At 46.4% G+C, this 23,867-nt stretch overlaps 1 protein-coding gene across 2 annotated transcripts in view; it reads left to right on the top strand.

The window, feature by feature from the left end:
* PXYLP1 (2-phosphoxylose phosphatase 1) overlaps positions 1-23,867 on the top strand; it is a 58,159-nt gene that overhangs the window by 19,088 nt on the left and 15,204 nt on the right. For both annotated transcript variants that reach the window (XM_060197489.1, XM_016191232.2), the window contains exon 2: positions 16,548-16,689. In XM_060197489.1, coding sequence (XP_060053472.1) covers positions 16,548-16,689 — 142 coding nt within the window. The remainder of the gene's footprint in view (positions 1-16,547; positions 16,690-23,867) is intronic.

Below are 23,867 nucleotides of genomic sequence, written 5' to 3'. Positions count from 1 at the left end.
GTGAAAGGGGGGAAAAAAAGCCTCCCAGGATCTTTTCTAAAAATGGCAAGAAACTTAGACTACTAAAGACTGTATAGGACAAAGAGCTATTTTCAAACCACTTAGTTCAGTCTTCTAACTTATCTTCTTTAGAACATAATGAAGCTTCCTTTGCAATGCTGTGTTAGGACTTGCTTTCTGACTTAGCGGTGTAATGTTTCTTCTGTTACTACTAGCCTTCCTTCCCCCCCCCCCCCCCCCCGGGGCTCCATGCCTACACCATGAATCCACTGCTCCTGACAGCAATCTTTTCCTTTTTTTTTTTTCTAAGTAGGATAGGACAGAGAGAAATTGAGAGAGAGGACGGGAAGATAGAGAGGGGGAGAGAAAGGTAGACACCTGCAGATATGCCTCGCCGTTTACAAAGTGACCCCAACCCTGCAGGTGGGGAGCGGGGGGGGGGGGGGGGGGCTCGAACCGGGATCCTTGTGAGGGTCCTTGCACTTCATACTACATGTGCTTAATCCGATGTGCCCTTAATCTTCCTTTACTTCTCTTTTGTAATAATAAAGCAGTTAACATGAGCAGAACTTGAAAAGTTAAGAGTAGAGATGATCATTGTTAATTTGAGGATGTCTCCTTCCAGACCGTTTTTTCTGTCATCTTACTTTTTTCATTTGAAGTTGCCATGCATATCTTTGTCTCCTTTTTGTTTTGTTTTGTTTTTTATTGTTGTGGTTATTGTTGTTGTCATTGTTGTTGTTGGACAGGACAGAGAGAAATGGAGAGAGGAGAGGAAGACAGAGAGGGGGAGAGACAGACAGACACCTGCAGACCTGCTTCACCGCCTGTGAAGCGACTCCCCTGCAGGTGGGGAGCCGGGGGCTTGAACTGGGATCCTTACGCCGGTCCTGCGCTTTGCGCCACCTGCGCTTAACCCGCTGCGCTACCGCCCGACTCCCCTGCCATGCATATCTTGAGATATGGGGATCTGCACTTTACCTTTGTGAGACTGTGCTGTGTTTATGGTGCTGGCACTCGCACATACTCTCTCATCAGTCTCTGGCTGGGCAAATCCTCCTGGAACTTTGTCTTCCACCTTAAAGAAAAAAAAAGGGAGGGATATGGGAGGTATCGCAGCAGGTTAAGCACATGTGGCTCAAAGCACAAGGACCAGCGTAAGGATCCCAGTTCAATCCCCCAGCTTCCCACCTGCAGGGGGTTTGCTTCACAGGCGGTGAAGCAGGTCTGCAGATGTCTTTCTCTGCCCCTCTCTGTCTTCTCCTCCTCTCACCATTTCTCTCTGTCCTATCCAACAATGACAACGTCAACAACAACAGCTACAACAACAATAAAAACAAGGGCAGCAAAAAAGGAAAAATAAATAAATACTAAAAGAAAAAAAGACTGACTCACATTCCATTGTTTGGACAAACTGTCATCTTGCCATTCCCTACAGAGAAACTTTCTTTTTGTCATGCTTGGGTTTCACCAATCCAAAACACCTTTTTCACATAGAAAGAGACAGAGAGTGAGAGAGAATGGTGCTGTGGCATCCGAGCTCCCCCCAGCCAGTGAGGCCCAGGCTGGAACCTGGGCTGTGCACTTGACAAAGCAGGCACACTATCCAGATGAGCTACCTTCCTGGCTCCATTATGGTTGTTTTCTAAGTAATAATAATTGCTTCCATTGCTTCTGTGTACGTGAATGAGCATTTTTCATTATTATTATTATATTATTTTGCCTCCAGGGTTATCACTGGGGCTCAGTGCCTGCAGCCATTTTCTCCATTTTTCTTGCTGTTGCTGCTGTTGGATAGGACAGAGAGAAATTGAGAGATGAGGGGAAGACAGTGAGGGAGAGAGACACAGAGAGACACCTACAGAGCTGCTTCACCACATGTGAAGTGACCCCCTTGTAAGTGGGGAGTCGGGGTCTCGAACCTGGATCCTTGTGCCAGTCCCTGCACTTAATACTATGTGCACTTAACTCGGTGTACCGCCACCCGGCCCCTTAATCATTCTTTTTAATTAAGTTAATATCAGTTTAGAATAGTAGAATGCTTTGGGAGTATAGTTCACACCTGTTGTGTGTGTGTATGTGTATGACTCTCTGATCCCACCCCAAGAGACCTTCTGCCAGACCCTCTCTCCCCCTCTCCATCTCTCTGAGAGCCACCACCGTTCTCATGGGGTTTAAGAGTTATTGTTGTTATTGCTATTGCAGGCTTGTTTGTTTTAGTTATTTTATTCCACATAAGTGAAACTTATATGAGAAATTTTTCAAGAGCAGATACCCAGAGTATGAATTGTTTGGACAAAAAGTACACGTCTTATCTGTTTTTCTTTTCTTTCCTTCTCTTTTTTTCTTTTTTAATATTTACTTATTTTCCCTTTTGTTGCCCTTGTTTTTTATTGTTGTTGTAGTTATTATTGTTCTTGTTATTGATGTAGTCGTTGTTAGATAAGACAGAGAGAAATGGAGAGAGGAAGGGAAGACGGGGGGAGAGAAAGATAGACATCTGCAGACCTGCTTCACTGTCTGTGAAGCGACTCCCCTGCAGGTGGGGATCCAGAGCTCGATATATGACAGCTCAAAAATTACTTGATTGTGAGACGTGGAACCATAAAACTCCTAGAAGAAAACATAGGGACGTTTCTTTTTTTTTTTTTTAATGGTGATCTTTTAAAAAAACTTTATTTATTTATTTTTTCCTTTTTGTTGCCCTTGTTTTTTATTGTTGTAGTTATTATTATTGCTGTTGATGTCATCATTGAGAGAGAAATGGAGAGAGATGGGGAAGACAGAGAGGGAAAAAGAAAGATAAGACACCTGCAGACCTGCTTCACTGCTTGTGAAGTGACTCCCCTGTAGGTGGGGAGCTGGGGCTCAAACTGGGATCCTTAGCCGGTCCTTGCAGGGACAAGCTTCTTGATGCTGGTCTTGGGAATTTTTTTTTATTTAATAATTTTATCTTTATTTAGTTATTGGATAGAGACAGACAGAAATCAAGAGGAAGGGGGAGACAGAGAGGGAAAGAGACAGAGAGACACCTGCAGCCCTGCTTCAGGATTCACAAAGCTTTCCCCCTGCAGGTGAGGACCGGGGACTCAAACCCGGGTCCTTGAACATTGTAACATGTGTGTGCCTCAACCAGGTGTGCCACCACCCGACCCTGGAAATGTTTTCTCAGATCAGATCCCAACTCTGTTGGTTGAGCTTGCCCTATTCTGGTGTAGCTACCTCTGAAACTTAAGAAGGAGCAGAGCAGCAAAAAGGCCAGAAAGTTCCAGAAAAAAAAAAAGAAAGAACTGGAGAGGTGACAACAGTGAGAATCTGGACTTGCTGACATACTCCTTCCAGTTTGTCTGGATCCTGAGGAATAGTCCAATGCCCTGAAAAATTTCTTAACATAGAGGTGGCAAAAGCTCAAAGCAGAGAGTTGCAGATAAGAAAAATAATAAAAAAGTAATAATTCTTTTTAATTTAATTTATTTTTTAAATATTTATTTATTCTCTTTTGTTGCCCTTGTTTTATTGTTGTAGTTGTTATTGATGTCATTGTTGTCGTTGTTGGGTAGGAGAGAGAAATGGAGAGAGGATGGGGAAGACAGAAAGAGGGAGAGAAAGACAGACACCTGCAGACCTGCTTTACCGCCTGTGAAGCGACTCCCCTGCCGGTGGGGAGCCGGGAGCTCAAACCGGAATCCCTACGGTGGCGGTCCTTGCACTTTGCACCACTTGCGCTTAACCCGCTATGCTACCACCCAACTCCCCAAAAGTAATACTTCTAAGGATTTAAAAAGTAATAAATCTCTGGATGTTCTTCCATGATTGCTCTTTGAAAGAAATGGAGAAATGGTAAGTGAGTCATTTGTTCTGCTTATTTATTAGTATTTATTTATTTATTTTTCACCAGAGCATTGGTCAGCTCCAGCTGTTTGTGGGTATTGAACCTGGGACCTCTCGAATTTAAACTCCATGTGCTACTGCTGCTGTAACTCTCTGACCCTGTGCTGCAATTTATTTATTTATTATTTTACTTTTTTGTCTTTTTATTTATTTATTGGATAGAAACTGACAGAAATTGAGAGGAAAGGAGAGAGAGAGAAGGAAAGAGAGAGAGAGGGAGAGAGAGACACACACACACCTGCAGCCTTCCTTCACTACTTGTGAAGCTTTCCTCCAGCATGTGGGGACCAGGGACTTGAACCTGGGCCCTTGCGCTTTGCAACATATGCACTCAACTATGTGAGCCACCACCCGGCCCCTGTACTGCACATTTAAACTGCTGTGAAACAGGGAATGAAGGGTCCTGTTCTCACAACATGTGCAGCCGGCTGAGGAATGCCACTCCCCCGTGTGTCCCTGTGAGTGACGCCTGAGCATATTGGCTCTGACATCGTTTTTAAGCTTATAATTAGTACTGTGGGCTTTGATTGCTGAGTCTGAGAAGGGCTGTAGTCAGACAGCCGAGGTTAAAAATAATCCCATCAGGCAGTAGTGGGTGTTGTCAGATCTCAAACGTGAGCCATCACGTACACTCCCACCCCCTTGATTTTGTTTAGACCTCCACCCACCCCCTTTCCTACAGGACCTATCCTTCCTCCCTGGATTTGGGTGTACATTCCCAGTGGGTGGCTAGTTTGGCTCATGTATGAGACTTAATTCTGGTAGTCAGACTTAGGGGAAGCCCACTGTAGTTTCTGGAAAAGACTCCCTCATTTCTAGAAACATGCAGGGCTGTCTGATTCGCCTCTGTGCTCTGCCTCCGTGCTTTGCCTATGGTGCCTGTGATGCCTAGGAATGTGATCATCTAAGGACCTTGAGAGGGGACCCATCGTAGAGATAGGACTGACTTCACACACTTGCCTGCCTGAGGTCCCAGAGACCCCAGGTTCCATCTCTGGTACCACCATAAACCAGGCTTAAACGGTGCTCTGGTGTCTCTCTCTGTGTGTGTGTTTTCTTCTCATAAAAATAAGTCTTTTGTGGGGGCTGGGTGGTAGTGCAGTGGGTTAAGCACACACAGTGTGAAGCACAAGGACCAGCATAAGGATCCCAGTTTGAGCCCCCGGCTCCCCTCCTGCAGGGGGATCACTTCACGAGCAGTGAAGCAGGCCTGCAGGTGTCTATCTTTCTCTCCTTCTCTCTGCCTTCCCCTCCTCTCTCGATCTCTCTCTGTCCTATCCAACAGCAGCTATAGCAACAATAACAATAACAACCACAACAAAGGCAACAGAAGGGAAACAATAGCCTCCAGGAGTAGTAGATTCGTAGTGCAGGCACTGAACCCCAGCAATAACCCTGGAGGGGTGCCAGTCCCTGTTCAGGGCGCCAGTTGCCAGTCTAGCTTTGCAGGCGGGAGACAGACGACCAGGGACTCATGGCTGAGCTGGGAAGCAGTATCTTGTTTATTAATCAGATACATCGCCTTTTATGCATCTCTTCACCAGAAGTGGCAAGGGAAAGGAAAATGACTAGGAGAGGGGGCGGAGCAAAAAAACGTGAACAGAACATAGAAAGCTTTCATCTAACCAATGAGGATTAAACCAATACCCTGCAGGCAGGGCGGGACCCAGGTAAAACAGTGATTATGTAAATAGACCACATCGTAAGTAATACAAGCGAACCTAATGTGATGATCAAAACAGAGGGGTCTTAGAAGCAGAATTTAGAAGCATACCAACAGAGGGGAAAAATAGGTCTGTTAAAAAATTATTTATTTATGGGGCTGGGAAGTAGTGTACCTCATTAAGCACACATATTACAGAGTACAGGGACCTGGGTCTGAGTCCCCGCTCTCTCCTTATAGGGGTGGGGGGATGCTTTACGAGCAGGGAAGTAGGTCTGCAGGTCTGCAGATATCTTTCTCTCTCCCTTTCCATCTCCTCCTCCTCTCTCAATTTCTCTCCATCCTTTCTAATAATAAAAAAATGCTTTTTAAAATTTTATTTTAATGAGAGAGATGGAGAGACAGAGACCAGAACAGTGCTCAACTGTGGCTTATGGTAGGGCTGGGGATTGAACCTGGGACCTCAGAGCCTCAGACATGGGAGTCTTTTGCATAACCATTATGCTGTGTCTCCAGCCCCAGGAATCTTCCAAAAACAAAAAGCTTGATATCTGCTGATCCTCCTCCAGCTGAGCCTGCTTAGGGAGTTTCTGCAGCTCCCCCAGACCATTTCTCTCTGGCTTTATAGTTCCTTGGACTGAATTCATATTTCCTTTTTCTTTTAACTTTTTACCACTAAAAAAATCTTATTTAAGCTTCAGCTCTACACCCCCCCCACCACCACCAACAGAGCAACAGTGCATCTCCCAGATCTCACCCATCTTTAGTAACTTACCTTTGGCTAGGTTTGCTTCATTCCTTTTCCTCTCAGCTTCCTCTTTCCTACCTGGCTCCCCTGAAACATTTTGAGCAAACTCTAGATCTCAGATCTAGAAATACTTGTCTACATTTTATCTGTGAGTACCAAGTTGTCCTGTGTCCCTTTGTGTCTTTAATATTATTTAATTGATTAATGACTTTACCAGAGCACTTTGTGTCTTTAATATTATTTAATTGATTAATTGACTTTACCAGAGCATTGCTCAACTCAGGATTGAACCTCGGACCTCAGAGGCTCAGTCACAAAAGTCTTTTTTGCATAACCATTAAACTATCTCCCTGTGCCTGCTTTTTTTTTTTTAATTTCTTTATTGGGGGATTAATGTTTTACTGTCGACAGTAAATACAATAGTTTGTACATGCATAACATTTCTCAGTGTTCCACATGACAATACAACCACCACTAGGTCCTCTGTGCCTGCATTTATTTATTTATTTATTTATTTATTTATTTTCCTTTTGTTGCCCTTGTTTTATTGTTGTAGTTATTATTGTTGTTATTGTTGTCATCGTAGTTAGGACAGAGAGAAATGGAGAGAGGAGGGGAAGACAGAGAGGGAGAGAGAAAGATAGACACCTGCAGACCTGCTTCACCACCTGTTAAGCGACTCCCCTGCAGGTGGGGAGCCAGCGGCTCGAACTGGGATCCTTCCGCCCATCCTTGCGCTTGGTGCCACGTGTGCTTAACCCGCTGCACTACCGTTCGACTCCCTGTGCCTGCATTTTAAACAAGACCTGAGAAGCACTGCCTCTGGGGAAACAAGTGGTTGGGAATTAACTGACTGAGTGATTGAATGGATGGATTGGTTTCAGCCTTTAGAACCTAGCCTGCAGATCCCAGGTGCCTGGCTCTCCACTGTTGTTAAAATTTTCTGAGGCTCTTGCCGGCGGGGCTAGCTTCACGGGCGGGTAACAGAGACGCAGAGACAACGGCTGGGCAGGGAAGCTGTATTTCTTTATTCAGGAACAACGATTCATAAACTAAACCAAACTAATCACCAAACAGAACTCTGCTGTCTCTTTGCGGCGGCGCAAGCACTCTCTCTCACTCTGGAACTCAGGAACCCTCCAAACTCTGGAACTCTCGAGGGGTTCCTTCGGGTGGGGCCAAGCGGGCCCGCGAAATCTAACTGGACTGATCTAATTCTCTTGGTGGGGGAGGGCTAGAACAAACCAATGTAAAGCATACGACACTCCACTGAGGTTTTCCAGGAGGTTCTGGGTTCTGTCTCTGTCCATCTTCAGACCGTGCAGTTGGTTTATTATTAGCTGTGCATCTTTGACTTTGCATGCAATCCACTTTAAGGTCACCTTGGTTAGGGAAGACTTGACACATAGCTTTTACCTTTGCTTAATTCATAGTGCACAATTATAGAACTGAGGGTGGTTTTTTGTTTGTTTTTTAATTATAATCTTGTATTTCCTTAGTACCCAATGGATAGTACTCAAACAAATGACAGTATAGAATACATCTAAAGTGTTCTCTTTAATACCATCTTTCTATTCCTGGTAGTGATGAGTGGTAATTGAATCCACATTCTTCTTTCAAGCTGTTGTGGTCATGTTCAAAACACCAGATTTTATGCATTCTGAAGAGGGGGCTTTGAGCCCAGAGTCACCAGATGTGGCACGTTCAGCTTTCATAAGGTGAAAAAGCAAGTCAAGGTTTAAAAAAAAAATTAACTTATAATGTTCCTTTTTGCTCTTAATTTATAAGTGTTAAGTGGTATTTACCATAACATAATAGGAATGGCTTATTCAGTATTAGTCTCTTTTCAACATTACATATATATATTTTATATATATATATATATATATATATATATATATTTACTGTTCAGATCTGTCCTACAGTCGAATTAAGTTGCCAAGGTTTTCTGTTTATTTTTGCTGTTTCATTAGGCATTCAGAGTAATGACTCTATTTCTGGATTTAAGATATTTTTACAATGTGGGTTTAGCATAGAGGACCAAAGTGGTGCCTGCAGATTTTTATTTAAAGGATTTATTTATTTATTTAGAGAGAGAGAGGGGGAGGAAGGCAGGAGGGAGAGAATGAGAAACAGCACTGCTCAGCTCTGGCATAGGGGTTGCTGGGAATTGAACCTGAGGCCTCTGGGGCCTCAGGCATGCAGGCTGATGCTCTAACAGGCTGGGTTATCTCCTCCAGAGTCCCCAGCAGATTTCTAATAACTGGTAACTGTTCTGTATTCAGCTAGAACATGAGATGGTTGTTTCCACTGAATTCTTTGAGGGTTTGGATTTGGTCCTGGTGCCTGCAGCATCTTTTTCCCTGGAAGGTGATGGAATCTGGGAGACGTCTGGAGCATTTCTCCCTGCCTGTGACATTGAATTTTCCCAGAAGTTTTGCTGCCTGAGCTGAGTGAGGACTGCAGTGACGTGGAGGAGTCTGGCAGGGTGTGGAGAAAGAGTAACAGTAAACTCTGCAGAGGAGTATGTAGAGGGGGGAGGCGTAGAGCTGCGTGCTGCATGTGAACCTCCTCCCCGAGGCTGGAACAGGCGGAAGGGGCTCTGGAGGACAGGGCCAGGCCACAGAGACCAGCACACAGCCCAGTAGAAGCTGAGACAGATGTTCCAGGCTGGGGAGCTGGCAGCTGAGTCAGCCCCCACGAAGCCACACGCGGTGGAGAAGGCTGAGCTGGGCTGCCTGCCCCACTAGGGGTGGGGACATGAGCCCGGGTCCAGGTCTGGAGGAGAAACCACAGCTCAGGGCAGAAGTGGCAATTCGGGACAAAGATGGTGTGTTTATGTGATGGGTGGGGAGGGAACTCCCAGACCCAGGGGGTCACACAAGGACTGTCACATGCTTTTCTTGCTGTGACATTAGCTCCCCAAGGCCAGCCTGCTCTCTTACACTCTTGGTAGTGCTCAGCCGGGACCATTGAGTCACTGTGCAGAAAGTCAAAACATACAAGAGGTTTTCCTTAGAGGGGGAGTTTTTAAGATTTTTCTTTTTTTTTTTAAATATTTATTTTATTTATTTATTCCCTTTTGTTGCCCTTGTTGTTTTATTGTTGTTGTTGTTGGATAGGACAAAGAGAAATGGAGAGAGGAGGGGAAGACAGAGGGGGAGAGAAAGAGAGACACCTGCAGACCTGCTTCACCGCCTGTGAAGCGACTCCCCTGCAGGTGGGGAGCCGGGCTTCGAACCGGGATCCTTATGCTGGTCCTTGTGCTTTGCGCCACCTGCGCTTAACCCGCTGCGCTACAGCCCAACTCCCATTTAAGATTCTTCAAGGGACATTTCTTCTGAAGTGACTGGCTCCAAATCTGGAAAACAGCAGGGGTCCCCTGAGGGGGAAGAGGAATTGAATGTGAGTGTACATGGGTGCTCAAGACTTGGGGGGGGTCTCTTTGGCCTACTGAAGATGGTGGCTACAGGGTGAGGTGCTACCCCCCGCCTTAGACAGATCAGAGCACTTCTTAGTCAAAAGCTGGACTTCTTGATGTTATCTTAAGTTGCTTCCCATTGTTTTCTCAGTGAAAACGTCTAATGTTGGGGTCCTCACAGAGGGGAGGGATCCTTAGGTGTCTCGGCTTCCAGGGAATCAAGAAGAGAGGAGAGGGTTCAGAAAATATCAAAAAGCAGCAATTTTTGAGGACTTAAAATCTCCTTCCTGGGGAACAGGTAGTGGTACACCTGGCTAAGCGCACGTCATCATGTGCAAGGACCTGGGTTTGAGCCCCCGCTCCCCACCTGAAGAGGAGGGAAAGCTTTACGAACAGTGGAGCAAGTACTGCAAGCGTCTGTCTGTCTCTCTCTCCTTCTCTATCTTCTCCTCCCCTTTCTATTTCTCTCTGTCCTATCAAATAAATAAAAGACAAAAAATGGCCACCGGGGGTCATGCAGGTACTGAACCTCAGCGATAACTCTGGTGGTAATAAGATAAATAAGATAAATAAGTAAATAAATACCCCCTTCCATTACGTTAGAAGACAGTGAAGACCATATCATTTTCTTGTTTTCTCTAGGGCCTCACCATCTTTGTCCTCAGAGTTTAAATAAATATCTGACATATCAAAAGAAGAATGTCTTTCGGAGGCCCAGAACACTTCTCAGCTCTGACCTATGGTGGTGCCCGGATTGAACCTGAAACCTCTGAGACCTCAGGCGTGAAAGTCTGGTGCTCTTGTGTGGAGTGATAGCCCTGAGCCCGGAGGCCAGCTCTGAGTCTATTCTGTAGCACCTTCATCTTAACGTGTTTCACGTTAGGAAGAGACGCCCAGGTGCTGGAGCCTGTCTCCTTAATAGCATGCAGTGGAACATGGCACTTTCCTGCCTGGTCTCATTCTCCCCGTCACTCTCATCTTGGATCTTCTGTTGTTGGTCATTACGCCAGATCCCCTGCATTGCTTGATACCGTGGTCTATTTACATAATCATTGTTTTGCCTGAGACCCGCCCTGCCTGCAGAGTATTGGTTTAATCCCCACTGGTTAGATGGAAGCTTGCTACCTTCGCCCTCTTTTTCTCTCCACCCCCTCTCCTAGCTATTTCCTTTTCTGACCTGCCACTTCCGTTTCAAAAGATATAAATGCGTTTTCTCTGATCAATAAAGGAATTGCATTGCGTTCCCGCTCAGCTGCTCAGTTCCTGGTTCCTCTCCTGTGTCGCTGAGTAAGCAGCAGCCCAGGTTGGCTCTGGTCGAGTTCTCTCCCCCGAGATGCAACCTGACATTCTGTCATGTTAAAGGGAGCCTGAGATGCCCCCACTTGTGCACAGGGCACAAGTTGCAGGACAGGGATCAGACACAGAGATTTTGGTCCCTGGAGCCTTATTCTCATTACATCAGGGTTCCTTCCTATCTCTTCTGTTGATGAAGTGTCTCCATCGAAGAAGCATTGGGGGAAGGGGTAGTGTTCATGGGGCTCCAGCTTCGAATGCACACATGCATGTATGTGTACACACACACACACACACACACACACACACACACACACATACCAGCTCAGCTGCACATCCAGACTTGAACTCTGAGCTTTGGACTGTGACGATCTTATTCAACCATTTGAGAAAACGAAGAACACAGGGTGCCTGGCAGCTCCACATTTTCCAAGGACATCAGCTTCAAAAGATAGTGCATGGGGCTGGGCAGTGGTGCATCCTGTTAAGTGTGTGTTACAGTGTGTGAGGACCAGAGTTAAAGCTCCACGTCTCCACCTGCAGGGAGAATCTTTGAGAACAGTGAAGCAGTACTGCAGGTATCTTTCTTTCTCTCCCTCTCTACTCCCTCCTCCTCTTTCAATTTCTCTGATTCTATCCAATAAAAAGTAAATTATATATACATTTTAAAGATGGCTCATGTTTCTAGTAGGGCTTGGCATGTCCCCAGGGCTGACCCCTAGCACAAATAGCAGTGAGGAGACTGACCACTGCGTGGCACCTGGCACTGGGAGACTGCTGGGAGAGTTAGGAGGGGATGGAAGACACAGAAATGGAAAAAGGATAGCAGAGGCAAGTGCTGCAGACCAGAGCTGTGGCACCCCACAAAAGCCCCAGATGCATAGAGATGTCAGTAGCCTGAGGGCAGAACACAGAAAGGCAGTCACATGGTCCCAGCTGTCTACTTAATTCACCAGATCCTCTGCCTTGTAAAGCTCAGGACTAAATATAGCCCCACTGGCTCAGAGCATTCGACAAGCTGCAGACAGGCTGGAGCCATCGGACTGGAGGCCTTGGGGTGGCTGGTTCCCCGGCTCCAGCCTTGCTGAGGAAGGTGCACCGCACTGCCTTTCTGTTAGCACGTCACCTCTGCTCTACACCGAAACACAGGAACTTAAAACAACAGCCCAGCCCGATGTTTCCTCCTGATGGGACAGGTTGCTTCAGTGTCAGTGTCCACTCAGTCTGCGCCATCTCCCCTGCTGCTCCTCTAGTGGTGGCTGGGCCAGACCTTCTCAAGGGCATTACCTGCCCGTGCTGATTGACAGGCTGGTGGCCTCTCATTTTGGTGGCCTGGCTATCTGCATGCGGGGGCTTAGTGGTTAATAGTAGCAGAGGTTCTGAAGTGCCAGGCTCAACCCCTAGCATCATGCTGTTCAGTGTTCTATCCCTCTCCCCATATCTCTCCCCCCTCCACCTCTCCCACACTCAATCTCTCTCTGTATTGCCACACACACACACACACACACACACACGGGTTGTCAGTAGGCCTCAGTGCCCACATGCTGTATGCACTGCTCTGCTCCTGGTGGCCTTGTTTTTCCTTTTTTGATTTATTTTTGGTGGAGAGAAACCGAGAGGGGAGGGGCGGGGCGGGGCAGGGAGATGGAGAGGGAGAAAGACAGACACCTGCAGCACTGCTTCATCATTCATGAAGCTTCACCCCCCCCTTCCCTTGCAGTTGGGCATCAAGGGCTTGAACCCAAGTCCTTGTGCATAGTTCTTCTTCTAGCGTTTGCCCTTCTTCCGTAGCCAGTCAACAGCATCAGGTTGAGCCTGATGTAAAGTTTCAAGACCTCCTTTGAATCTGGAGAGGTGGCAGTCATTGACTATGTGGGTCATAGTCTGTCTGTAGCCGCAGAGGCAGTTCGGGTCGTCTCTGGCTCCCCAGCGATGGAACATAGCGGCGCACCGGCCATGGCCTGTTCGATAGCGATTGAGGAGGGCCCAATCATAACGTGCTAGATCAAAGCCGGGTTGACGCTTGCAGGGGTCTGTGATGAGGTGTTTGTTCTTTACCTCAGCTGACTGCCAACTCTGTTTCCAAGAGACTGGAACAGAGAAGTTCAGTGTAGGCGTAGGGGACCAGATTGGGTGACGAGACGTCAAGCGTTGGACAGGGTGGGCGAAGATATCCGCGTATATTGGCAGGTCCGGTCGAGCGTAGACGTGGGAAATGAACTTAGATGATGCCGCATCCCGACGAATATCTGGTGGGGCGATGTTGCTAAGAACTGGCAGCCATGGAACCGGGGTGGAACGGATGGTTCCAGAAATTATCCTCATGGAGGAATATAATTTGCAATCGACCAAGTGGACATGGGGGCTACGGAACCACACTGGGGCACAGTATTCTGCAGTGGAATAGCATAATGCCAGAGATGATGATCGTAGTGTGGAAGCGCTCGCGCCCCATGAGGAGCTGGCCAGTCTTGCAATGATGTTATTCCTCGCACCCACCTTTGCTGCAGTTTTTATGAGATGTTCGTGAAATGACAGAGTGCGATCGAGAGTAACGCCAAGATAGACTGGCTGGGCTTCATGCCGGATTCTCGTATCGCCAAGCTGCACATTAAGCTCATGCGAGGCCGAGGCATGGTGTAGATGGAAAACAGATGATGGTAATCATGTGCATGGTAATGTGTGCAGTCAACCAGGTGTACCACCACACAGCCCCTGTATTGCTAATTAATGAAATAAATAAATAAATAGGGCTGGGAAGATAGCATAATTGCTATGCAAAAATCCTTTCATGATTGATGCAGCAAAGGTCCCAGGTTCAATTCCCAGCACCACCATAAATCAGAGCTGAGCAGTGCTTTGGTCTCCCTTTGTATGTGTATCTCTCATTAAAATAAATACATGAAATATAAAAATTAATTAAACACTTCTTTTTTAAAAAGTATTTTCATTGATTTATTATTGGATAGAGACAGCCTGAAATTGAGAGGAGAAGAGGAGATAGAGAGGGAGAGAGACAGAGGGACACCTGCAGACTTGCTTTACCACTCATGAAGCTTCTCCACTGTAGGTGGGGACCAGGGGCTTGAACCTGGGTCCTTGCGCACTGTAATGTGTGCGCTTAACCAGGTGTGCCACTGCCTGGCCCTTTAAACACTTTTTTAAAATGAGTACAGAAACAAAAAAAAGTTGCAAGAGTTAGAAGTAGGGGGCATGTGGGGGCACATGTTAGGCATAGGGGCACACCCAGTTCAGTGCACACACACCATGCACAAGGACCCAGGTTCCAAATCCCTGGTCCCTACCAGTAGGAGGGAAGTGTTTTTTTTTTGTTTGTTTTTTTATTATCTTTATTTATTTATTGGATAGAGACAGCCAGAAATCAAGAGGAAAGAGGGAGGGATAGAGAGGAAGAGAGACAGACACCTACAGCACTGCTTCACCACTCAGAACCTTCCCCCTGCAGGTGAGGACCAGGGACTCAAACCTGGGACCTTACTCATTGTAACATGAGCACTACGCCACCACCCAGCCCCGTTTTTTGTCTTTCTTTCTTCCTCCCTTCATTTCTCTTCTCTTCTCTTCTCTTCTCTTCTCTTCTCTTCTCTTTCCTTTCTTCCTTTCTCTCTTTCTTCTTTCTTTCTTTCTTTTTTTTCTCTCTCTCTTTCTTTTTACCAGAGCACTGCTCAGCTCTGGCTTATGATGGTGTGGGGAATTGAACCTGGGACTTTGGAGCCTCATGCATGAGAGTCTCTTTGCATAACCATTATGGTATCCACCCCTGCGCAAGAGGGAAACTTTAACTAGCAGTGAATCAGATCTGCAGCTGTATCTACCTATCTGTCTGTCTCCCCTCCCCTCTCAATTTCTCTCTGTCTTTTTTTTTAAAAAAAAGCTTATCTTTTAAAAAATTATTATTATTTTATTATAATAATATTTAATAATATTTATATTAATATTTATATAATAATATTTAATAATAATAACCTACAGTGGAGAAACTTCATGAGTGGTAAAGCAAGGCTGCAGGTGTCCCTCTGTCTCTCTCCCTCTCTCTGTCCTTTTTTTTTTTTTAAAAAAAAAAAGTAGGGAGGGAATGGCTACCAGGAGCAATGCATTTGTTGTACAGGCAGCAAATCCCAGCCATAAACCTGGTGTCAGTAAAATACATATACATTGATAAAATAAGGGAGGGTCCAGGTGGTGGCACACCTGGTTGAGTGCACAAGAAAACCCAGGTTCAAGTCTCCAGTCCCCATCTGCAGGGGGAAAACTTCATGAGTGGTGAAGCAGGGCTGCATGTGTCTCTCTCCCAATCTCCTCCTTCCCTCTTGATTTCTGACTGTCTCTATACAATAAATAAAATAATAATAATTTTAAAAAAGATAAAGTAAGGAAGAGAAGGAGTTGGTGGTGGGAATGATATGGGTATGAGCCCGTGTGTGTAGTGACTCTGTCATCTGGCACACGGCAAGCACTCGATTAGCTTCCTTTATGTTTTCCTTTGGAAAGGTCATTCCCATAAAGCCTGGCCTTTCCTGTGGTCCTCTGACAAAGGAAGCTCAGGGAGCTTCCCTGCGAGTAAAGGGAGCCTTCTTAGCTGGACTTACTTGGGGACTCAGAGGAGCCACTGGGAGAGCCATTGTTCTCCCACCAGAGTCTGCTTCCTGACCAGAGGACCGGGCTCACGGGCTCACGGGCTCACGGGATTTGTCTCATGCTGGAGCTCATGCAGGGTGACACTCAGCTAGAAAGTTAAGCTTACTGAGGCTCTATCACTAGCTCAAGAGACTACGTGATAAAGAAAGAGACTCGGAGAGGATTCTGATGCAAACACTCTCATTTATTGGAAGGTAGGCTTGGGTTTAAATAGAGATTCAAACAAAGAACATTTTTCAAATACGTCAGAAATGACAGGTTTCTAAAGGTCACCTTGCCCCTATGGTAGGGGGCTGGTATGACAAGAATTGATGGCGATACATAAAGGTCAAGACAATTATTCTCCATGATGCAAGCAGGTTAATTATCTAAAGGCATTTGAGAGAAGCATAGGGGTTAAACCAGCAGGGTGAGACAGAAGAAAAACAAGCTTGATGTAAATCAAAGATATCAAAGGCCATAAGGAAATAGAATTTGGGGCTTCACTGTCTGGTGTTGAGGAGGTGTTTGATGGAGTATTTTCTCCTTTGTGATCAAAAGTGAGGTGATTGTGTGACCTCTGGGTGACTATGTGAACTTTGCGTGAACCTTAAAGCAGGCAGCCATGTGGTCTGCAGCTATCGGGGAGAAACTGTGACATCTCTGTGGGTTTGAGAGTCTAATAAGGGGAAACTGAGTCTGGGAGACTGTTTTCCCCTTTGCTTATCTCTGTGAGAGAGGCTAACAAGGGGGTGTCTTTCCCAGACCTCCATCCAAGGATGGAGAGAGCTCCCCTAAGCTCTACCAAGCTTTCACATAGTCCCACACTCTAGGTTGACAAGTGTGGCTTCCCACCTCTGAGCACCACATGTCGGCCTCTGCTTTATTCACAGGACCGGCTCCTCCCCAGTTTGAGGTGCAGCCATGAAGAGCAAGTAGAACGACCAAGAATGCTTTTCCGCAATCGTGATCGCCTCTTGCTGCTGCTGGCCCTGGCTGCTCTGCTGGCCGTCCTGAGCCTCAGCCTGCAGTTCTGTAAGTGGCACCTGTGTCCTGGTTGAGAAGGGTGGATGTGGTGACAATGGTTTCTCTCCAGATAGAGGGTCCTGGTGGGGAGGAGCAAGTGGGCTCCAAAGCCTTTGAAAAGTAAAGTTGTGGGGGTTGGATGGTAGCACAGTGGGTTAAGTGCAAGGACCAGTGTATGGATCCAGGTTCAAGCTCCCAGCTCCCCACCTGCAGGGGAGTTGCTTCAAAGGTAGTGAAGCAGGTCTGCGGATGTCTCTCTTTCTCTGCCCCTCTCTGTCTTCCCCTCCTCTCTCCATTTCTCTCTGTCCTATCCAACAACAGCAATGACAACAATAATAATAACAACAAGGGTAATGACAAGGACAACAAAATGGGAAAAATGGCCTCCAGGAACAGAGGATTTGTAGTGCTGGCGCTGAGGCCCAGTGATAACCCTGGAGGCAAAAAAGAAAAAAGAGTAAAGTTGTATTCATTTAAATGTTTTCAGTCAATCATTTACATGGATAATCTCTAAAGGTATATATATTTTTATTAACATGAGAGAGGGAGAGAGAGCTGGGGATTGAACTTAGGGCCTTATGCTTTTCTTTTCTTTTCTTTTTGCCTTCAGGGTTATTGTAGGGGCTCGGTGCCTGCACTACGAATCCACTGCTCCTGGAGGCTATTTTTTCTCTTTTGTTGCCCTTGTTGTTCATTGTTGTTTTTGTTATTATTGTTGTCATTGCTGTAATTATTGTTGGATAGGACAGAGAGAAATGGAGAGAGGAGGGGAAGACAGAGAGGGGGAGAGAAAGATAGACACCTGCAGACCTGCTTCACCGCCTGTGAAACGACTGACTCTCCCACAGGTGGGGAGCCGGGGGCTCGAACTGGGATCCTTACCCTGGTCCTAGCGCTTCACACCAAGTGTGCTTAACCCACTGTGCTACCGCCTGACACCCCCCCTCTCCTCACACTTTTAAAAAAATCTTTATTTGTTGGATAGAAACAGTCAGAAATTGAGAGGGAAGGGGGTGATAGAGGAGAGAGAGAGACACCTGCAGCACTGCTTCACCACTTGTGAAGCTTTCCCCCTGCAGGTGGGGACCGGGGGCTAGAACCTGGATCCTTGTGCACTGTAACATGTGCGCTCAACCAGGTGCGGCACCACCTGGCCCCTTTCCTCACACTTTTAAGTCAATGTTCTAGCCACTGTGCCACTTCCTAGACCACTAATTAAATTCATTACTATACATTAAACCTCACAAAATAAGAGTATTTCACTCTCAATTCAGTTTATTTAAGTGAATGGACAAAGAAGTCTGATCTTAGATGTACATATAGTTGCTATTGTATTTTCTTTGTTCTCTCTTTTTGGATGGAGGCAGAAAATGAAAGGGAAGGGGAAGATGGGGAAGTGATTGACAGATACCTGCGGCACTGCTTCACCATTTGTGAAGCTTCCCCTACAGGTGGAGACCATGGCCTGGGGCCGGGTCCTCACACATTGTAATGTGTACACCCTACTGGGTGTTACATCATCTGGCCCCTGGTCTACATTTTATATTTTTAAAATTGTTATTTATTTTAATGACACACAGAGAGAGACAAACTGCTCGGCTCTGATTTATGATGGGGCTGGGGATTGAACCTGAGACCTCAGAGCCTCAAGCATGAAGGTCTTTTTGCATAATCATTATGCTGTGTCCCCAGCCCCTCTATATTGCATTTTAAAAATTAGTTTATTTTTATGAGAGAGCTAGAGAGACCAGAGCATTGTTCAACTCTAGCTTTTGATGGTACTTGGATTTGAACCCAGGGCCTTTTCTTGAATAGAAGTTTTATACTTTGACAGCTTGAGCTACCTCCCTGGCCCCCAAATTACATTGTTTTTGTTTGTTTGTTTGTTTTAAGTATTTATTCCCTTTTGTTGCCCTTGTTGTATTATTATTGATGTCATCATTATTGGATAGGACAGAGTGAAATGGAGAGAGGAGGGGAAGACAGAGGGGGAGAGGAAAGATAGACACCTGCAGACCTGCTTCACTGTTTGTGAAGCAACTCCCCTTCAGGTAGGGTGCGAGGGGCTTGAACCGGAATCCTTACACCAGTCCTTGCGTTTTGTGCCATCTACGCTTAACCCGCTGTGCTACCACCCAACTCCTACATTTAAAAAAAAATTTATTATTTGCTTATTTTTTATGAGAAGGAGAAGGAGAGAGACAGCAAAAGATCAGAGCACTGCTCAGCTCTGGCTTATAGTGGTACTGGGGATTGAACCTGGGACCTCAGGCATGCAAAGTCCTGTGCTCTAGCACCCTGAGATGCTGTTGTCAAAAAGCCTTTGTGTTTTTTCAATGAACAATGAGATTTCAAACAAGGGTGTTCTTTTATTATTGGTGGTGAAGGGGTGGGTGGAGTAGTGTTTTTCTGCTCCAGGCCTCATGAGACATTCTTGGCTTCTGCCCGGGTCCCCAGCTGTCGGCTTTTTCCTGGGCTGCAAACTTCCCAGGCTGGGGCCCAGCTTATCTCCTCACCAAGCTACACAGAGCAGAGTGTGGTTCCCTGAGCAGAATTTGGTGGTGGTGGTGGTGATGGTGGTGGTGGTGGCGGCGGCAGCGGCCATTTTGTTTGAGTGAGCTGTGGTGCTGGCGTCATTAGGGGGAGGGAGGTGGGGTGAGCCAAGCTGGAGCCCCTGGGCATCAGGACCTGCCTCATTTCACACCCTTGATGCTTTAAGTTTGGAAATAGCAACATCCTGAAATTTTCACTGCACCCCCTCTACCCCTGGCAGGAATGTGGCTGACGAAGGCCATGCATCAATCAGCCTTGCTGCTCAGCACTGTGGCTCACCTGGTCTGTACTCAGGCCGTACCCCAGATCCATGCCCCACAGCACCCCTAACGAGAGTGCTCATCATTAAAAAAAATTTCTTATAAGTATTTGTTATTGGATAGAGACAGAGAGAAATTGAGTGGAGGGGGGGAGATAGAGAGAGAAAGAGAGAGAGAGAGACACCTGCTGCCCTTCTTCACCACTCATGAGGTTTTCCCCCTGCAGGTGGGTTAAAGGCTTGAATCCGGGTCCCTGCACACTGTCGTGTGTGCTCTTAGCCGGTGTACCACCGCCTGGCCCCCAGAGTGCTCAGCCTTAAACACATGTTCCCTTGCGTCTTCTTGGTTGTAATCCTTCAGTGCTGGTTCTCGGTGCTTCTGGGCAGCCCCTGCTCCCCTCCCACTCCCATCCTCCCCATGACTTCTGTGACAGCACCGCCCAGATGCTGGTGCCCTCACTGTGACGCTCCTTCTGGTGTTGCTCACAAGCACACCTGGGCCACGTGGGGACCACGGGCTCAATGCCACCTGCCTTCCCTCTTACTTCTGTCTCTCCCCTCCCCCTACCATCTCCCATGGGTGGGATGCAGCTGATTGGCATCTGTCATCTCCAGGGAGGACTCTGTGAGGAGGTGAACAGGTGACTGAGGAGTGGGCTTTGTGCTCGAGGAACGTGGAGAGACCCAGATATTAGGAACCAGCAGTTAGAAGAGGGGACAACTTTTAACCATTTCCCTGCAGGTAGCCTGTGCCCTGTTCCTTCGCTTGTGCCAGGCTGTCTCTGGGAGCAGGGAGAGGAGAGGTGCTGCCTCTGTCCTTCTGAAATAGGAAAAGAGGCCAAGAGAGGAGGGGTCTAGGCAGCAAGGAGGGCCTGCAAATGGCCCTGTAGATGTAAACTCTGCATCCTCCCCGCACAGTGACTTAGGACTCTCGTTAGTTTAATTGTTGATCATGTTTCATTACAGATTTTTCCCTCCTCTAGTTAGCGAGGCAGGGCACTACACTCAGTCTCGATTTTTTATCCTGGGCAGTGACTTGGGGTGGGGGGTGTTTGCTGCATTTCTCTCACATGAGGTGGTTTCCACGTCACTGAACCGGCCTGTGTGTCTTGCTTATATAACTCCTTCTGAAAGTACCTTCTGTGTTAGGAGAGCCAGTTTGCAGTCATAGTTGTGAAAGGGAAATTTTACAAGGTCAGTGAGCCTGCTGGGGTCTGAGCTCTTGGACGTGTTGGGAATCCAGAGAGAGTATAAGATATGGACTTCCTCCCCGCTCTTCTGCTTCTAGGTAAATCATAACTTTGGATTTCACTCATTTCTAATGGACATGGAGTTTAATAATATTTACTTATTTAATTGCTGTAATGGCAACTGATTATTAAGGCATCAGAAATTACTCTAACTCATAATGCAAAAGTATGTGTGTGTTGCTGCAACACTTAAGGGTTTACTCACTCTTTCTCCCTTTCTTTTCTTTCTTTCTTCCTTTCTTTCTTCCTTCCTTCCTTCCTTCCTTCCTTCCTTCCTTCCTTTCTTTCTTCCCACCAAGTTAGCACATCTATCTTAGGCAACGTATTTGAGGCAATCAAATAAATTTACCTTGCTATTCTCATGCTTTAACAGCTCAGTGTTGTTTTCAGAAATGATTACCCATCTTATTTTGTCATGTGGGTAGGTTTTCTTTTTCTGATGTCTTTATGAATATGAGAAAGTCATTGCAATTACATCAGGTTGGTGAAATAAGCAGTTCTCCCTCTTGGTGGAAAATGTGTCTGCGAACCCACATATGTTTATTAAAAGAGAAAGAAAGAGAGAGAGAGAGAGGAAGGTGGGCATTTTTCTACATGGTGGGGGCTGGGGTGGTAAGGAAAGGAGACGGAAGAGATTAAGACACTGTTCATAGCTTCTTGGAATATGTTCATTTTTAAATGGTCCTCACAATTTGCTCTCTGCCAGGAGCTTTTCATGAACAGGGCTCACTTCGCATTTTCACACTCTGGTTGTTTTTTAGTTTGGAAATAGCAGCATCCCCAGATTCCTGACATTTGAATCGTAGAAGAGAACAAGTAAGACAAACATTTCTCTAGCTAGTCTAGTTAAAATATGTCCAAGTAGAAAAATAGTCTCCAATTAAGGGACTCCTTTCTTTTTCTGTTAAATTTCTTTTTTTTTTTTTAATTGAGGAAATGTTGTTTCACAAGACTCGTCTCGGGGTATGGCGTCACAGCTCCCCAAAATATGTCTTAGCTCACCCCACCCACCACCAAAGTGCTGTCTCCCCCCAGTGCAGGATACTGCATCCCCTCCCCACTGTAGCCCCCTTCCGTTTCTCCACCCCCCACCCAGTGTCCTCAGATCTTTTCTTCTTTTTTGTCCCAGATAGAAGGTGAGAGACAGAAAGGGAGAGACAGAGAAACACCACAGCATTACTCTACCACTCATGAAGCTTCCCCTGTGCATAGTGCTGGGGGCTTGAACCCAGGTCTTTGCGCATGATAAGGTGTGTGCTCTGCCTTTGTGAGCCATCTCCCAACCCCTCCATCTCAGCTCTTAAGGCATCCTTTTCATACAGCGAGGCTTCTTGGCTTGTGAAGTGACCCCTCTTCAGGTGGGGAGCCCAGGGTTCAAACTGGGATCCTTGTGCAGGTCCTTGCACTTCATACTATGAGCAGGTAACCCGGTATGCTACCACATGGCCCCGTTGTCTCTCTCCATCAGAAAAAAGTACCTGGAACAGACTTTCCATCCATCCATCCACGCTTCCTTGCTTTCTTTCTTTCTTCCTTCCTCCCTCCCCACCTCCCACCATTCTCTTTTCACCTGTCCCTGACAGCAGGTCCCAGATAGCAGCATGATGGGTGCATGTGGCCTCTGGCATTCCTGCCTCAGGTGCTGTTCCTGTGCTAAGCAGAGTCTACCTCCCGGATCAGATCCTTTTTTTTCATTTGCAGTATGGAGTTAGGTATTGCTGCTTCAAAATGTTTGTGTGAGGAGAGCTTGTGGGGAAACCCTTGGGTCCCAAAGTCATAGACTTCAGGACCTAGTACCTGTCACATTATTAGGGCTGGAGACATAGTATACCCGTAAGATTACTCAGAAAGATAAGTTCAGTGTCTGACAGAGACAGGAGGCGACTTCTGAATACACACCACCGTAGGAGTGGAACAGCCCAGCAAAATCCTCTCCTTTAGGGCCAGTGTCCTTTCATTAACAAGGTTTACAAACACCAGAAATTCCACATCTCTAGGTACTTAGGTTCAGGCAGGAAGCAGAAAAAAAAAAAAATGAGTAAATGATTAAACACCTTAGACAAGGTAGGGTGTGGTAACTGAGTTTAAAGATAGTAGATTTGAACTCAACATCTGAATGACTACTGTACTCATCTTTAACCTAGTTATGTTTGAGTACTATGTGAGTAGTTTACTGGAAGTAGAATCTTTCAGGAATGGAGTTCGATATTATGTCTGAAATTAACTACTTTACCTGTCGTCCTACAATTAAGAGTCTGGCCATCGAGTCCCATCCTCATAACCAGGGCTGTGTGTCCCCAAGGCTGTGAGGTCTGCCAGATACTAGTGAGAGTGGGGAAGCTTTTAGAATACTTCACATATGGGAGTCGGGCGGTAGCACAGTGGGTTAAGCGCAGGTGGCACAAAGCGCAAGGACTGGAGTAAGAATCCCGGTTCAAGCCCCAGGCTTCCCACCTACAGGGGGTCGCTTCACAAGCGGTGAAGCAAGTCTGCAGGTGTCTATCTTTCTCTCGCCCTCTCTGTCTGCTCCATCTCTCTCCATTTCTCTCTGTCCTATCCAACAATGGCGACATCAACAACAACAACAATAATAACTACAACAATAAAACAAGGGCAACAAAAGGGAATAAATAATTTTTTTTTAGACAAAGAATACTGTACTTATTTGTGTTTGACCAAAGTTCACAAGCACACAGGGGTTCCACAGGGGTTCGTCTGCACCAGGTACACATATCTGGATATCAGCTCCTTGGAAGCCCACACTACTACCCAGAGTAGGTGAAAGGGTATGTCCAAGCTGGACTGGAAATTCAGATGCTTCGGAGTGAGGGCTTGAGAGGGAAGGAACATGGAATAGTGAGCGCCCAGGTCATCTTCAGTTTTTGTAGTGCCTTCACTACAGGAGGAGTCAGAGCTGCTCTGTGACCACAAGGGATACATTTTAGTCGAGTGTAAAGTGAGGTTGCCTCAGAGTCAGCCTCACACAGAGATGAAAGATGTGTGTATGCAATTCAGGGGCACTGCTCTGTGAAGAGCAGAATATTAGACAGGTCACTGGAGCTGCTTCTGTCTAGAGAAGGCTTCATTCACTGCTTCAGGCAGACTTCTTTCTGATGGAGAAAGGG

The sequence above is a fragment of the Erinaceus europaeus genome, chromosome 9, assembly GCF_950295315.1.
Source record: "Erinaceus europaeus chromosome 9, mEriEur2.1, whole genome shotgun sequence".
Lineage (NCBI taxonomy): Eukaryota > Metazoa > Chordata > Mammalia > Eulipotyphla > Erinaceidae > Erinaceus > Erinaceus europaeus.
This window is presented reverse-complemented; position numbering and strand designations above follow the sequence as displayed.